Source organism: Chiloscyllium punctatum, chromosome 12 (genome assembly GCF_047496795.1).
Source record: "Chiloscyllium punctatum isolate Juve2018m chromosome 12, sChiPun1.3, whole genome shotgun sequence".
Classification (NCBI taxonomy): Eukaryota; Metazoa; Chordata; class Chondrichthyes; order Orectolobiformes; family Hemiscylliidae; genus Chiloscyllium; species Chiloscyllium punctatum.
Genome location: NC_092750.1, coordinates 34,067,990 through 34,086,056, shown reverse-complemented (window position 1 = coordinate 34,086,056; position 18,067 = coordinate 34,067,990). Strand labels below are relative to the sequence as shown.

Below are 18,067 nucleotides of genomic sequence, written 5' to 3'. Positions count from 1 at the left end.
CTGAGCAGCAGGAGAGAGAAATGCTCGTTAGTTTAGTAGCACTTCTGTCCATGTTGTTCTGAAAGAGGCTGAGCTTCATCTTGGAGATTTTCTGATCTGGAGAGAAAGGAGCTTTGAAGCCAGGCTCCATGTACTGGTGATCTCACTGACTCTTTTCCATCTTTAAAAATACTGCTGGATTGCAGGATAGAGACCAAACATCATCAACTCAGCCCAGCCCCTAGACTGACTGAACACGGTATAATATTCAGACAGTTTGGTAATATTTTGGGGTGACTGATATAACCTAGTGTGATTCCTAGCTGCTCTTCCACCATCTTCTCCACTGTCCTTCACAAACCTGCAGCTGCAAGATGTAGTCCACATGATCGTGTCACCACCTATCAGCAACCGCTGTTCTGCAACATACGACCCCTATCACCATCCATGGCTGCACAACAATTGACCCTAAGATCATTCAATGTCCCCCACATACCCAACATGTGACACCATCACCACTAACTTTCAGCTGGTGTCGGCTTGTTGCTGGGACCGTGAACATGTCACTGCCAATTACTGCTCGCCTGCTGATTCATTCCCTTTATTATGCAAGGAAATAAAATATTGCCTTGAACTTCTGTAATTCTGTTCTCTAATAATTAAATGTTAATGTTTTAAGTGTTATCTGTTGATACTAGTCACATGACTCTCTCATGTTAAGATTTTCCATTTCTCTCTTTGACTATATTTGGTATTGTGTAGCACCCCCACCCACAACTGCTCTCCACAGCTTTCAGCATGGAAGTGTACCTTCTTCCCATTTTCCTGAGCCTTGACTGGTGCATGTGGTGACTTTAACTTGCATAGCCATTATATTTACTTACCTCCTTAAATGCTGACTCATGCCAATTAAGTAATGCTGAGTTGTTTAAATGCAGGTAATTCACACCAAATTCTTAGACAGTTTACCAGTGCCTGCAGTTGGAGCAAGTCCCTGCCAAACTATTGCCATGCACAATCACATTGGGTGGGTTTCAGTGAAACTGGTGTGACAAAATTGGAGATTCAATTGGTCCTTACTTTGATTTTTGTGGCAAATTTATTTTACCATTTGCAACTGCCACCGGACAACTCAATATTCTAATAGACTGCAGAATCAAAGTAAATGTTAACAATGCAGTCCTTTCTCTGCTTTATATAGGATTTTGTTTTAAGTGTTTTTGTTGCACAATCAGTATTTAATTCCATATAAAACATTATGAAGCAACATCAGTATTTAATTTCATATAAAACATTATGAAGCAACCAGCAGTGCAAGTGTAATCAGTGTTCAAAACAATTGGGTTGGAAGAGAGTTACTTACATCATTCTGTCAATAAACTACAACTTTGTTGAATATGAGGAATTTTTAAATGTTTATTAATGCAAAAGTGAAATTTTAATGCAGGTATTAAGCGAGAAATCTTTTTCCGAAACAAATTAATCTGAGACCATCATATGAAGCGTTTTGTAAAATAGCTTCCAATAATCTTTAAAATTTAGAATTTGCTACCTGTCAACTTCCAACGTTAAAAGTTAACTGGTCATAAAATGAATCTTGATACATATTTGCACATACATAGAGAGTTCCATTGTCATTGAGCTCATTGTAAATCTCAGTATTAAAATGCTGATGATGCAGTACTTATAAAGTACTCAGCTGCTGCATCAATCTTTACTTGATGCCTCCAATGCTCATGATGATCGAAGAGCTGATGACAGAAGTGGCCATAGGGCAAAATGCTTTGCACATGCTGATTCATAAAAATTTAACCTAGATTGCGCAAACCAATAAATGTGGTGAAATTTCTGCTCAGTTACAAAAATGTATTTAGCAATCCTAATACACAAAATCATTACCCTTTGAATGAAACTTCTTTGGATGAAATGTATTACTTGTGCAATACTGTGCCATTAGCATTTATTGAATCTAAAACATCATTGAATCATAAAATTTCAGGCCAGGTTTTGTGTAGATTATCAGGAGTAGGTGGGAATGTGGAGTAAACACATCAACCATAAATTTATTAAATGACACAGATAGGGAGACAAGTGGCTTGCTCCTGCTCCTAACCCTTATGCTCATAAAAAAGTTAGATTGTCCTAACTTTATTTTTAGATATTTATCTAGAGTTCATTAAATTCATGGACGAAGATTTGCCAGCTGAGGTAGTTTGGGTTGAGGTTAGGAATAGGAGAGGTGAGGTCACCCTGTTAGGAGTCTTTTACAGGCCTCCTAATAGTCCTAGAATCGTTGAAGAAAGGATTGCGAAGATGATTCAGGAGAAGAGTGACAGTAATAGGGTGATTGTTATGGGAGACTTTAACTTTCCTGATATTGATTGGGAAAGCTATAGCTCAAGTTCGTTAGATGGGTCAGTGTTTGTGCAATGTGTGCAGGAGAGTTTCCTGACACAATATGTAGATAAGCCAACAAGAGGTGAGGCCATACTGGATTTGGTTCTGGGTAACGAACCAGGCCAGGTATTAGAACTAGAGGTAGGTGAGCACTTTGGGGACAGTGACCACAATTCGGTGATTTTTACTCTAGTGATGGAGAGGGATAAGTGTGTACTACAGGGCAAGAGTTATAGCTGGGGGCAGGGAAATTATGATGCGTTGAGGCATGATTTAGGATGTGTGGATTGGAAAAGTAGATTCCAAGGCAAGAGCGTAATTGATATGTGGAACTTGTTCAAGGAGCAACTATTGAGTGTCCTTGATAAGTACGTACCTATCAGGCAGGGAGGAAAGGGTCGTGTGAGGGAGCCGTGGTTTAATAAGGAGTTGGAATCCCTTGTTAAATGGAAGAGGGCGGCCTTTGTAAAGATGAGGCGTGAAGGTTCAATAGGGGCGATTGAGAGTTATAAGGTAGCCCGGAAGGACCTGAAGAGAGAGCTAAGAGCAGCAAGGAGAGGACATGAAAGGTCCTTAGTGGGTAGGATTAGGGAAAACCCTAAGGCTTTCTATAGGTATGTCAGGAATAAAAGAATGACTAGGGAAGGAATAGGTCCAATCAAGGATAGTAATGGGAAGTTGCGTGTGGAGGCTGAAGAGATTGGGGAGGCGCTGAATGAATACTTTTCGTCAGTATTCACTCAGGAACAGGACATTGTTGTCGATATGAATACTGAGGCACGAATAAGTAGAATGGATGGCTTTGAGATATGTAGAGAAGAGGTGTTGGAAATTCTGGCAAGGGTGAAAATAGATAAGTCCCCTGGGCCTGATGGCATTTATCCTAGGATTCTCTGGGAAGCAAGGGAGGAGATTGCAGAGCCATTGGCCTTGATTTTTGTGTCCTCTTTGTCGACAGGAGTAGTGCCAGCGGACTGGAGGCTAGCAAACATGGTTCCCTTGTTCAAGAAGGGGAGTAGGGATAATCCTAGTAACTATAGGCCAGTGAGTCTCACTTCTGTTGTGGGCAAAGTCTTAGAGAGAATTGTAAGGGATAGGATTTATGAACATTTGGATAGGAATAATGTGATCAAGGATAGTCAGCATGGTTTTGTGAAGGGCAGGTCGTGCCTCACAAACCTTATTGAATTCTTTGAGAAAGTGACTAAGGAGGTAGATGAGGGGAAAGCGGTAGATGTGGTATATATGGATTTTAGTAAGGCGTTTGATAAGGTCCCCCATGGTAGGCTACTGCAGAAAATACAGAGATATGGCATTGAGGGTGAGTTGGAGGTTTGGATTAGGAATTGGCTCTCTGGAAGAAGACAGAGGGTAGTAGTTGATGGCAAAGGTTCATCTTGGAGTGCCGTCACTAGCGGTGTTCCGCAAGGATCTGTTTTGGGACCATTGCTGTTTGTCATTTTTATAAATGACCTGGAGGAAGGGTTAGAAGGTTGGGTGAGCAAGTTTGCGGATGATACAAAAGTCGGAGGAGTTGTAGACAGTGAGGAAGGATATGGCAGGTTACAGCGGGATATAGAGAAGCTGCAGAGCTGGGCAGAAAGGTGGCAAATGGAGTTCAATGTAGCTAAGTGTGAAGTGATTCACTTTGGTAAGAGTAATAAAAAGATGGATTACTGAGCTAATGGTAGACTACTTGGTAGTGTGGAAGAGCAGAGGGATCTTGGTGTCCATGTACACAGATCTCTGAAAGTTGCCACCCAGGTAAATAGTGCAGTGAAGAAGGCATATGGCGTACTGGCTTTTATTGGTAGAGGAATTGAGTTCCGGAGTCCTGAGGTCATGCTGCAGTTGTATAAGACTCTGGTGCGGCCGCATCTGGAATATTGTGTGCAGTTTTGGTCACCATACTATAGGAAGGATGTGGAGGCACGGAACGGGTGCAGAGGAAGTTTACCAGGATGTTGCCTGGTATGGTAGGAAGATCCTATGAGGAAAGGCTGAGGCACTTGGGGTTGTTTTCATTGGAGAAAAGAAGGTTTAGGGGTGATTTGATAGAGGTGTACAAGATGATTAGGAGGTTAGATAGGGTTGACAGTGAGAACCTTTTTCCACGTATGGAGTCAGCTATTACAAGGGGGCATAGCTTTAAATTAAGGGGGGGTAGATATAGGACTGATGTTAGGGGTAGGTTCTTCACTCAGCGAGTCGTAAGTTCATGGAATGCCCTGCCAGTAGCAGTAGTAGACTCTCCCTCTTTATGGGTATTTAAGCGGGCATTGGATAGGTATATGGAGGATAGTGGGTTAGTGTAGGTTAGGTGGGCTTTGATCGGCGCAACATCGAGGGCCGAAGGGCCTGTACTGCGCTGTATTCTTCTATGTTCTATGTTCTAAATGACATAGTAAACTGCAAACTTTATGGCATATCGGAGATTTGTTGTCTTGTGGAATGGATGGTTGTGTATTATTGGTTCACATCATGGATTTTTCATCACTCTTGATTGTTCTCTTTATTTTGTCATCCCTGTGTCTCAAAATGCTATAATCCTTCCCACAGTTTTTGCCTCCATTTGGTTTGGTCTCCTAGGAAGTGATGAAAATGTATATCCTGAACTGGAAGAAGAAGACTTGGTTCATGATAATACATGAGCAGTAATTAGATTAGATTACCTACAGTGTGGAAACAGGCCCTTCGGCCCAACCAGTCCACACTGACCCTCCGAAGAGTAAGCCACCCAGACCTATTTCCCTCTGACTAATGCACCTAACACTATGAGCAATTTAGCATGACCAATTCACCTGACCTGCACATCTTTGGATTGTGGGAAGCAACTGGAGCATCAGAGGAAACCCACGCAGACACAGGGAGAGTGTGCAAACTCCTCACAGATAGTCATCCAAGGCAGGAATCAAACCCGGGTTCCTGGCGCTGTGAGGCAGCAGTGCTAACTGAACCATGATGTTAGCATGTGTTAATATTTATTGCCATTCAAAATATTCAAAGCTCTCACATTGAGTGAAATACAATAGTTTTGAACTATGACATGATGCCTCACTGGATTAATAAGTGAAACTGAACTTTAAATATGGTGGGACAACAATGTATATTGTTTTTAGAACAAGCTGTTGAACATTTTGATTTGCTTTTAATGGCTGTATTTACATAATACTGAGCTACACTCCATTGAAACCTATCTTCAGTTTAAAATAAAGATACCAATAAAGCTAATATAAAACAAGGTCAATGAAATACGTAGTGCATTACTTAAAACAGGACATGCTAAGCTTTCAATTGCTTCACTATAATTTTCAGTGATCATTTTGAAATATACTAATTTTGTTAAAAGTAGACAAGTAACTAAGTTGATAAATTGTATGAATTTTGCTTAATTGGTCACATTTTGAATCAATTATGTGGTTAAACTGTAGTGCAGAATATAAGTAGTTTTTAGCCTTTTTGTTTAGTGCCTAGCTACCCAATGGAAATGAGGTGTTAACGAAGTGACATAGGCCTTATACTGTCTAAATCTGTATGCCTTGAATTTTAACTGACTATTCTGAACAGGTGGTAAAAGACCTATTCAAAACTGATGGGGTTCTTCTTCAAGTATACAGATATGAGCGTGAAGGAATCATTAGACCCAGACTACATTTGCAACTCCAACCTTGGCTGGAGAAGCTGGAGCAGTCTCACCACTTAGTAAATCAAATAGAAAAGATGGGAGTCAGAAGGTATCATTGAAGGTAAGTGTTTTGCTTTTTTTCATGAGGGAAAAAGGGCCATTCCTGCTTCTCCCAGCTTTACATGATAACATTTGGCCTCCTTTTCCTCAAAATCTTTCTGCTTCCATATCATGCTATTTCCCCACAGACCCGTTATCGACCCCAACTATTCCTTCCAAACTCCTAATACACCATTTAAATCACCTTCAATCTTTAATATCTTAGGCAGTCAATGATCATCAGCACAAACACGTTTGTATCAAATAGCAATTTTGCTGCTTTCTGTCAGAGAACTGCTTTGAAATTCTTGAGCTTGAATAGCAGCAAGTAAAATGTAAACCTTATTCTTCACTTACAGAAAGATATTTACAAGCATCTTTATACATGCTTGTATAAAGTGATAGATAATGATTAATATGAAGCTGAAAAAATAGAGATCTAATTGAAATAGAAAAGAGCATTTTAAGAAAGAAGTTTCAAAATACATGCAGAGATAAATACAGAGACCAGGTCATAGGAGCAAAAATTAAATTCAGTGGAGTAATGGGTGAATGTACAGGAGATTGCTGAGAAGAGTGAGTTAAAGATATGGAGGGCATTTGAAGACAAACAGTTCTGAAATAAATGACTGGGCCATCAAGAATTGATGATGTTAGACAAGGACTTGATACGGGAAAAAGTAAGACCTTTCTTCATTGACAATGTGGCTCATGCCACCTTAAATGGTATTTAGTTGAGTCAGACTGAAGGCAAGCAAGGATAGCCATAAATGTGGTTGGGCAACACCTGAGACATGGAATGGAAGGGTATCACCCAGTAATTGAAAGCAACAGTCTTGGTACAGTATTGAATATTGTAAACGAAGTTGGGTTCAATTCAAAGTATCTCTGATCTAGCCTGAGGCAAGAACTGGAAAAAATGATGCAATCCACCTTAAAGTACTAAGTGTTGATGTGAGTTGAAAAAGTTGCTTTTAATTTTCACAACATTAAATTAGAGTAATTTTTCCTCACATAGGTCTTAGCACACCAAAACATATTTCATTACATGGGAAATTCTGAGAAATATAAGAAATATATTTTAAATTAAACTTACACAGAGAGATTGGAGGTTGCAGTCAAATTTAAACTTATGTTAGGCTTTTAGCAAAGAAGGCATGCATTCAATATTGAAATTAGGACAGGTGAATGTGGCTCGATTAAGCATACAGGTTTTGGAAAAGTTGGGGTGGGAAAACTGAGAGCAAGTGAAGTGTTTAGCAAAGGAGTAGAGGAGGACACCTGAAAGTTCTGATAGTGAGGGATAGACAATACATGATGGTTCAGAGTTAGAGCAACAAAAAGCTATTATGGGACCATGGGTAGAGGTGATTGTGGAGATGAGATGAGAAGATACTGGATGACTCTGACAAATTATTATGGGCCCAATTATGTGAATACTGGACAAACTGAATCTTTGTATTGATCTGGTTTGACAAACCATTTCATTTAAAGAATTTAATGTGTAGGAGAGCCAAGGATAAGAAAAGAAAAGCAGCAAGATTGATTTAAAATGTTGAAAATAACCATTATTGTTTGAACAATGAGTATAAATAATAATGATTAATAAGTATACTGAACAGTAAGATATTGATTCAAAACCAAATACACTGAATATACAAAATTTAGATGTTAACATGAGGTAAGTATGAGCTATCTGTCAACTGTGGCTGAACACACTTAAGATAGTCAATGCTACCTGGCCATATGTTTACCAGACATTAATGATACTGTGGCTCACCAAATTCTATTAAAACTTTGTCTTCTTCAAAAATGATTCTAATTTTTCAGTTATCAAGATTTGGCTTTGGAATTCCTTGAAGCATCTTCCCAACACAGACTACCCTAAAATGCAGTAGTTAACTCTCTTCTCCAAATACAGTACTGAGTTCCCCATGACTCTGAGACCGCTCCCAAGCATCTAATTACCTGCACAATTACAGTTTTAGTGAACAGCTAGTCTCTATGTGAACAGCTTGATGAAGCTGTCACTGAGTTTTTCTAAGGTAAAGTCTTTTTGAGCTACATCAAATAAATATTGCTTGTCGACTTCCTTCACCCCACTCTCAAACACACTGAACTATCAATGACTCCCAGGTATGCCTTGTGACCTGACTGCCAGAGTCTACTGTGCTGCCTAGCCATTTCTGCTTCTGAATTCTCTCAGCTTCAAATGGCAAATAATTTCTTCCAGCTAACACACAGATAAATTGAGGTAAATTTCTAAGTATCAACATAGCCTGCTGTGGGCTGTCTTTAACCTGGCCTTTAAAGCTTGCTGAATGCTTTTAAATAAATTTAACTCAAACACCTCAAGGCTACTATAACTACAAACTTTGCTGACGTGCTTCTCCAGCTAAGTAAGCCACGTACTTTTTTATTACCACCATATTTTCTATTCTGATTCTATTAAACAAACATGGATGACCTTCTGAGCTGCCATTTATCTTAGGTATTCTGGAAAACACGAAGAGGTTGAGCATTTTAATTACCATGCCTTCCTAAGTATTCACCTCTTAAGGCAACATGACCCCAACTTTCTAAATGCACTATATTTCAAGCTGTTTCAATAGCATGTTTACTGTTAAACTTTAATGCCTAAAACTAAAAATCATATATTAAAGGATACGAACCATGAATTGAATACTTGCAACAGTTTGAAAAAGAATTTTATATCAATGTAATAGGGGAAAGATCAGTCGGATAACACTACAATAGCATGCACTTAATTAATGGCTTTAATGGAGAAAAATGTTTCAAAGATTTTCACAGAAGTTTAATCAGCTAAAATTAGATGTTGAGGGCAATGAATTATTAGATCTTGAGTGCAATGAATTATATTAGGAGAATGACCAAAAACTTTTGTCAAAGAGATGGGTATTAAGAAATACTGGAAAGGTCAAGATAGGTGGTGAAAATGCAGAGCTTGATGCAATGAGCATACCTGTTTTAAATAGAATAGTAAAACAATCCTGATCCACATCTCATTTATGTGCATCTCCTTGTTAGGAGGATAGGATTGGTGTAGCTACCCTCCATGGAGAGATTTTCTATTGTTCAGACTGTATGGAAACAAACATGCTGGTTCATAAGAATTTTAAAAATCCTTACCTGCAACTACTGGTGATTTTCTGTTGTCCAAAAGCTGCACAGTTGTGCTCGCTGTCACAACATTGCTTTTATTTTCTGTATCTATCAAAATGAATATTCATTTTATTAGTTTCAAAGGAAAATGCATACATCATCAATCTTCTTCGGAAGTTTTTTAAGATTACTTACAGTATGGAAACAAGCCCTCCGGCTCAACAAGTCCACACCGACCCACTCCCCTATATTTATCCCCTCACCTAACACTACGGGCAATTTAGCATGGCCAATTCACCTTACCGACACATTTTTGGACTGTGGGAGGAAACCGGAGCATCCAGAGGAAAGCCACGCAGACACAGGGAGAATGTGCAAACTCCACACAGTCAGTCGCCTGAGGTGGGAATTGAACCCAGGTCTCTGGTGCTGTGAAGCAGCAGTGCTAACTGCTGTGCCACCGTTAGTTCATTGTTGTTGCTTCCATGACAATAATGTGGGAAAATTGACAGCGTGAAGCAGCTACTTGATTCATCAAGATTGCTTCATTTAGAATCCATGTGTGATTATTTGATTTTAGACTTCTTCCCAACACCACATGTAGCTCTTGTACATTATTAAACATGCATTCATTCTTTCTGACCCAATTCCAGATATCAATCTAACAATAAGTTTTCATTGCAAATTTTATAATAGCTGTAGTATTAATTTATTTTTTAATTGACTTCAGCCTGTGTTCTTGATAATTTGTAGCAAAAGGGTCATAATCAGGTCAACTTGTTGGAAGCCCCAAAAATCTTGAACTCAAGTTAAACAAATTAATAATCTGATGACGGACAATGGATATTTTATAATTTAATTTCAGCTCACAATGAGACCGTCAGCTATTGTTTTGTTTATTTAACCTATTTTCCTACTTAACCTGTTCAGAGATGTTAGTACACACCTCTGGAGCAATGGGACTTGAACCCAAGCCTCCAGCCTCAAAGGTAGCGACATAACCATTGCATCACAAGAGCTCTTCACTTATTGCTTTTACTGCTTACAGTTATTAAAAATACATAGAACAAAACCTGGCCAGTGGACTGTTGTTCATTTCTTAATTACAAAGTATCAAAATTGTTAATTTTTCAACTGCATGGCCACTGAGAAAAATTGTATCTTTTGATTAAATGGACCTTCTTTAAATAACAAGACATTTAAGGTTTCAAGTAACCTTGAAGTCTGGAGTCAATCATGTTGCTTCAAACAGAGAGAGCTATCAGAAGCTCTATTAAAGTAATTTACCATGTTTTGTCAATTTCAGAATTAGAGAAATGTTGGGCAAGTTGTTGTTTTAAGTCTGTCCAATAGAAAGGCTGCAGTAGTGGGTACAGTGGGTTCTTTCTTGATTATATGTTTTTGGAGATAAGTCTCTTGATTAAACTTAAAATATAAGCCGTAGCTATTAATTTAACCTGGGGCAGTGTTTGTGGAGGAATAAGACGGTGTTATTTTCTGGGTCTGTAGATTGTGAAGGAGCAAAAATGGCCTTTGCAGTGATATGTACTTCTTGTCAGATGTGGGAGTTTAAAGAGAGTTTAAGGGTTACTGCGGATTATATCTGCCATAAATGCTGTTGGATGCAAATCTTATCAGATTGAGTGGATCGGTTGGAGAGACAAATAGAAGCGATGAGGAATTTGCAACCGCTACAGTATGTGATGGATGGCAGTTATAGAAAGGGGGGAAAGTCTCAGATACAGTCACATAGATGGGTTAACTCCAGGAAGGGTAAGAGAGGTAGGCAGCTAGAGCAGGAATCTTTTGTGGATATACCCATTTCAAACAGGTATGCTGTTTTGGAAAATGTAGGGGGTGATGGATTCTCAGGGGAACGTAGCACAAACAGCCAAGTTTCTGGTATTGAGACTGGCTCTAATGCAACAAGGGGTACATCGGCTTCCAAGAGATCAATTGTGTTAGGGGATTCTGTAGTCTGAGATACAAACAGACATTTCTGTGGCCAGCAGAGAAAAAGCAGAATGGTGTGTTGTTTCCCTGGTCCCAGGATCAAGGATGTCTCAGAGAGGGTGCAGAATGTTCTCACGGGGGAGAGGGGCCAGCAGGAGGTCATTGTCCACATTGGAACCAACGACATTGGAAGGGAAAAGGTTGAGACTCTGAAGGGAGATTATAGAGACTTAGGTAGAATTTTAAAAAGGAGGTCCTCAAGGGTAGTAATATCTGGATTACTCCCAGTGCAACGAGCTAGTGAGGGCAACAATAGGAGGATAGAGCAGATGAATGCATGGCTGAGGAGCTGGTGTATGGGAGAAGGATTCACATTTTTGGATCATTGGAATCTCTTTTGGGGTAGAAGTGACCTGTACAAGAAGGACGGATTGCACTTAAATTGGAAGGGGACTAATATACTGGCAGGAAAATTTGCTAGAGCTGCTCAGGAGGATTTAAACTAGTAAGTTGGTTTGGGGTGGGGGGGGGGGGGAGGTGGGACCCAGGGAGATGGTGAGGAAAGAGATCAATCTGAGACGAGTACAGCTGAGAACAGAAGTGAGTCAAACAGTCAGGGCAGGCAAGGACAAGGTAGGACTAATAAATTAAACTGCATTTAATTTCAATGCAAGGGGCTTAACAGGGAAGGCAGATGAACTCAGGGCATGGTTAGGAACATGGGACTGGGATATCATAGCAATTATGGAAACATGGCTCAGGGATGGGCAAGACTGGCAGCTGAATGTTCCAGGATACAAGACTGGTAGCTGAATGTTCCAGGATAGAAAGGGAGGCAAAAGAGGAGGGGGAGTGACATTTTTGATAAGGGATAGCATTACAGCTGTGCTAAGGGAGGATATTCCCAGAAGTACATCCAGGGAAGTTATTTGGGTGGAACTGAGAAATAAGAAAGGGATGATCACCTTATTGGGATTGTATTATAGACCCCCAATAGTCAGAGGGAAATTGAGAAACAAACTTGTAAGGAGATCTCAGCTATCTGTAAGAATAATAGGGTGGTTATGGTAGGGGATTTTAACTTTCCAAACATAGACTGAGACTGCCGTAGTGTTAAAGGTTTAGATGGAGAGGAATTTCTTAAGTGTGTACAAGACAATTTTCTGATTCAGTATGTGGATGTACCTACTAGAGAAGGTGTAAAACTTGACCTACTCTTGGGAAATAAGGCAGGGCAGGTGACTGAGGTGTAGTGGTGGAGCACTTTGGGGCCAGTGACCTTAACTCTATTCGTTTTAAAATAATGATGGAAAAGGATAGACCCGATCTAAAAGTTGAAGTTCTAAATTGGAGAAAGGCCAATTTTGATGGCATTAGGCAAGAACTTTCAAAAGCTGATTGGAGGCAGATGATCGCAGGTAAAGGGACGGCTGGAAAATTGAATGCCTTCAGAAATGAGATAACAAGAATCCAGAGAAAGTATATTCCTGTCAGGGTGAAAGGGAAGGCTGGTAACTATAGGGAATGCTGGATGACTAAAGAAATTGGGGGTTTGGTTAAGAAAAAGAAGGAAGCATATGTCAGGTATAGACAGGATAGATCGAGTGAATCCTTAGAAGAGTATAAAGAAAGTAGGAGTATACTTAAGAGGGAAATCAGGAGGGCAAAACGGGGACATGAGATAGCTTTGGCAAATAGAATTAAGGAGAATCCAAAGGGGTTTTACAAATATATTAAGGACAAAAGGATAACTAGGGAGAGAACAGAGCCCCTCAAAGATCAGTAAGGTGGCCTTTGTGTAGAGCCACAGAAAATGGGGGAGATACTAAATGAATATTTTGCATCAATATTTACTGTGGAAAAGGATATGGAAGATATAGAATGTAGGGAAATAGATGGTGACATCTTGCAAAGTGTCCAGATTACAGAGGAGGAAGTGCTGGATGTCTTGAAATGGTTAAAGGTGGATAACTCCCCAGGACCTGATCGGGTGTACCCGAGAACTCTGTGGGAAGCTAGAGAAGTGATTGCTGGGCTTCTTGCTGAGATATTTGTATCATTGATAGTCACAGGTGAGGTGCCGGAAGACTGGAGGTTGGCAAACGTGGTCCACTGTTTAAAAAGAGTGGTAAGGACAAGCCAGGGAACTATAGACCAGTGAGTCTGACCTTGGTGGTGGGCAAGTTGTTGGAGGGAATCCTGAGGGACAGGATGTACATGTATTTGGAAAGGCAAGGACTGATTCGGGATAGTCAACATAGCTTTGTGCGTGGGAAATCATGTCTCACAAACTTGATTGAGTTTTTTGATGAAGTAACAAAGAAGATTGATGAGGGCAGAGCAGTAGATGTGATCTATATGGGGTAAAAACAATGACTGCAGATGCTGGAATGCAAATACAGGATTAGTGGTGCTGGAAGAGCACAGCAGTTCAGGCAGTATCCAACGAGCAGCGAAATCGACGTTTCGGGCAAAAGCCCTTCATCAGGACTGATGAAGGGCTTTTGCCCGAAATGTCGATTTTGCTGCTCGTTGGATGCTGCCTGAACTGCTGTGCTCTTCCAGCACCACTAATCCAGTGATCTATATGGACTTCAGTAAGGCGTTCGACAAGGTTCCCCATCGGAGACTGATGAGCAAGGTTAGATCTCATGGAATACAGGGAGAACTAGCCATTCTGGCTCAAAGGTAGAAGACAGAGGGTGGTGGTGGAGGGTTGTTTTTCAGACTGGAGGCCTGTGACCAGTGGAGTGCCACAAGAATCGGTGCTGGACCCTCTACTTTTTGTCATTTACATAAATGATTTGGATGCGAGCATAAGAGGTACAGTTAGTAAGTTTGCAGATGACACCAAAACTGGAGGTGTATTGGACAGCGAAGAGGTTTACCTCACATTACAAAAGGATCTTGACCAGATGGGCCAATGGGCTGAGAAGTGGCAGATGGAGTTTAATTCAGATAAAAGCGAGGTGCTGCATTTTGGGAAAGCAAATCTTAGCAGGACTTATACACTTAATGGTAAGGTCCTAGGGAGTGTTGCTGAACAAACAGACCTTGGAATGCAGGTTCATAGCTCCTTGAAAGTGGAATCACAGGTAGATAGGATAGTGAAGAAGGCGTTTAGCATGCTTTCCTTTATTGATCAGAGTATTGAGTACAGGAGTTAGAAGGTCATGTTGCGGCTGTACAGGACATTGGTTAGGTCACTGTTGGAATATTGCATGCAATTCTGGTCTCCTTCCTATCGGAAAGATGTTGTGAAACTTGAAAGGGTTCAGAAAAGATTTACAAGGACGTTGCCAGGGTTGGAGGACCTGAGCTACAGGGAGAGGCTGACCAGGCTGCGGCTGTTTTCCCTGGAGCGTCGGAGGCTGAGGGGTGACCTTATAGAGGTTTATAAAATCATAAGGGGCATGGATAGGATAAATAAGCAAAGTCTTTTCCATGGGGTCAGCGAGTCCAGAACTAGAGGGCATATTTTAGGGTGAAAGGGGAAAGATATAAAAGAGACCTAAGGGGCAACCTTTTCACGCAGAAGATGGTACGTGTATGGAATGAGCTGCCAGAGGATGTGGTGGAGGCTGGTACAATTGCAATATTTAAGAGGCATTTGGATGGGTATATGAATAGGAAGGGTTTGGAGGGATATGGGCCGGGTGCTGGCAGGTGGGACTAGATAGGGTTGGGATATCTGGTCGGCATGGATGTGTTGGACTGAAGGGTCTGTTTCCATGCTGTACATCTCTATGACTCTATGACTCTAAGTATTTCAGGTCAACGTTTTGTTTTATGACAACATATATATTGTGGGAATCCAATATTGCAGTTTTCATATCTCAATGTGCCTTACTGCGTCTGCATATTTTTAAAATTCATTCAAGTGGTGTGAGCATTTGCTCATCTCCTGGTGAGCCACTTTCTTGCAGTGTAAATACTGACAATGCTATTGAGAAATTAGTTCTGAAATTTGGGCTCAGCAAAAGCAATGAAACAAAAATATATTTCTAAGCCACACGATGGGTGACTTGGTGGCAAGTTTCAGGAAATTGTGCTTTTATGCATTTACTGTCCTTGTTTTTCTAGGTGGTAGAGGTCTTGCATTTGGAAGATGCTATTGAAAGAGTTTTGTTGAACTGTTGCAGTGCATCTTGTCGATGGTACACATTGCAGCAATTGCATGTCGAAGGTGGATTGTATTGATATTTAATATCACGAATGAAATGATATTTAAGTGTACCACTGATCGTTGATAGTTCATGAATGTTTTGGGAGTTGCAATCTTCCAGGCAAGTACTACCATTTTATTAATTATTTGCATTTATTAAATGAGTGGTCATAGAAAGTGGGCACCACAAGCATTGCCCAAGTTGGGAATTGGTGAAAGTGGAAATTTGATGTCGAGAAGGAAGAAGGTGGCTTTTTGTCTCCAATTTGGTTTTTTTTGGTATGTAGGCATTACTGGTAAGCCAGCATTTATGGCTTGACTTTAATTGCTCTTAAACTGAATAACTTGCAAGACCAATACAGATATTAGTTTTTCTTTCATTCAGAACATGTGGGCATTGCTGCTCAGGCTAGCATTTATTACTTTTCCCTAATTGCCCTTGGGAATGTGGTGGTGTACTGCCTTTTTGAACCACTAAATCCACTAGATGTAGGTATATCCACAATGACACAAGGGGGAGAATTCCAAGATTTTGACCCATCAACGTTAAAGGAACAGTGAAATATTTCCAAGTCAGGATAATGCGCAGTTAGGAGGTGAGCTTGCACATGACGGTGTTCCCATTTGTTTTCTGTTCTTGTCTTTCAAGTTTGTAATGGTTATGGGTTTTGAAGGTGCTGTCTAAGGAGCCTTGGTAAATTTTTGCAATGCATCTTGAAAATTGTACGCACTGCTACTACTATGCTATGGTGGTGCAGGGAGTGGATCCCTGTGGATGTGATGCCAATCAAATGCCTTGTCCTGGATGGTCTCAAGCTTCTCAAGTGTTGTTGGAGCTGCACCAATCCAGGCAAGTGGGGAGTATTCTTGCAGGACCAGCAGATGTCTTACCATCAGACCCTGCCAGCCAGATCCAAGGTTACTCCCCTGATCATTGCGCTGTCAGGTAATTGGAGGAATGTCCAGCAGTGAAGGAAGAAGGCAAATGACCAATTGCATTCACCTCTGATCCAGGATCATTCAGTAGTACTCACACTATTGCGTTTGACACATTTCCCACTTGCTCTCATCCACCCCTTCTCGACATTAATAAACCTCTCCGCTGCTGACTCACTTGCCCACTCCATCTCCCCACCTGCATCAAATGCTACAGGTGTGCCACACACTTTCATCTTACTTAATACTGCCTTTCTCTCATTCCAGGAGGATAACAGCGCACTGTAGTGCAGAAAGACTCAAGCCAGGTGGTAGGCTCTCGGACATTTAGCTTCTCAGCCTTGATATGTATAGCCCTGGGTGGCTGACTGTGTCCAAACCCTTGACTGATGTTGGGGACTGCCCTTGACTTACTACATTGAAACCCTAATGGAAGGCTATGCCTCATGACAACTTCAGAATGCTGACAAAAATGACAAGATTCCTGATTTTGTGTCTGTGCTAAATAGCAAGGCAAAACAGAAGTGATATGGGCAATGCATAGCAGGGATACTGTCATGTAGCATCCAGGTAGGATCAAAGTGAATGAACTCTAAGAGAGCAAGCAAAGAACTCATGGACCAGTCCACGTGCTGCGTTTGTGCCCCTGAGTGCACAGTGTCCTTTCTGCTGCCTTACAATGACAGTTACTGGTGCAGCCTGAAGTGCAGTATTGAATTACAAAAGCATTCTATAAGTCAACTGGAGATCTGCCATGAGGGTTCTGACAGGTTGGCACATTTTGGATGCCAATGTCTACACATTAGGCATGCTCTGAGATGTTTGTGCCTGTTGTCCAAAACGAAGATGCTTTGGAGCAAACAGTGACCTGAAATCACTAGGTATCTGATCTGATTTACATGTGAGAATTCTGAAGATGTCTAGCTTGTTCAACATGTTTGGTAAGATAGGAAGATGAATATTAATGATGCAATTTTCAACATTAATAAGGTGCTTAACATACTATAATCCCCTTAATTGGCAAGTCACTGGCTTGGTGGGGTGGTCGGTCCAGTGTGGTGGTCTCAGCATGGCCCTGCATGGCGCTTTTGGCCTGATTGTCCAGCAGACCCTGGACCCAGGAGTTGTTAATTGAACTATGATGAACATTTAGTTTTTTTTCCCTTATTTATGACTTCTGTCATTAATTTAGGTGCCAATGATATAGTGACTTATAAAACTTACTTTTTTTTGTAAAAATACACATGACAGTAAATTGCTTTTCTATTCTATTCACTAATGCCCAACCAGAATCTCACCTAGCCACTTGGCAAGTGCATGAAAGATGCAGCAATTCACGTGGTCTCTATATGTATAACAGACCAGGATTAATGCCATGTTTTTCATGGCACTTGTGAGTGTGCAGGCTTTGCCTCATTGACATATCAGATTGTGAAATCTGCCTTTCTGCTGTGAACATAAATTAAAGCTGTTGGGTAAAAAGCCAAACTGAAACAGCTGTCACAGCGAAGATTAGAACAGGGAGAATATTGGATTTAAATCCTGTACTTAATAATTTCTGTTGTTGATTACTGAATATCTTGTTTTCTTTGGTGGGAGTGGTATAAATGCTCAAATTTATTAACAACATCTGAAGAATAGTAAATTTTGTATTTTCTGAGTTTTCTTCTAGCTGTATGTTTAGATTTGTGAAATGCCACATGTCTAAATTTTCACTTTCAAACTTTTGCACTTGAATGCTTAATTTTCCTTGCCACTTGTTTACAAATCTCCTGGCTTTTGCTTGCAAA

General features: G+C 40.5%; 1 protein-coding gene across 2 annotated transcripts in view; it reads right to left on the bottom strand.

The window, feature by feature from the left end:
* The window catches only part of cacna2d3a (calcium channel, voltage-dependent, alpha 2/delta subunit 3a), a 950,991-nt gene that overhangs the window by 208,629 nt on the left and 724,295 nt on the right, over positions 1 to 18,067 (bottom strand). For both annotated transcript variants that reach the window (XM_072582307.1, XM_072582308.1), the window contains one exon: positions 9,251 to 9,331. In XM_072582307.1, coding sequence (XP_072438408.1) covers positions 9,251 to 9,331 — 81 coding nt within the window. The remainder of the gene's footprint in view (positions 1 to 9,250; positions 9,332 to 18,067) is intronic.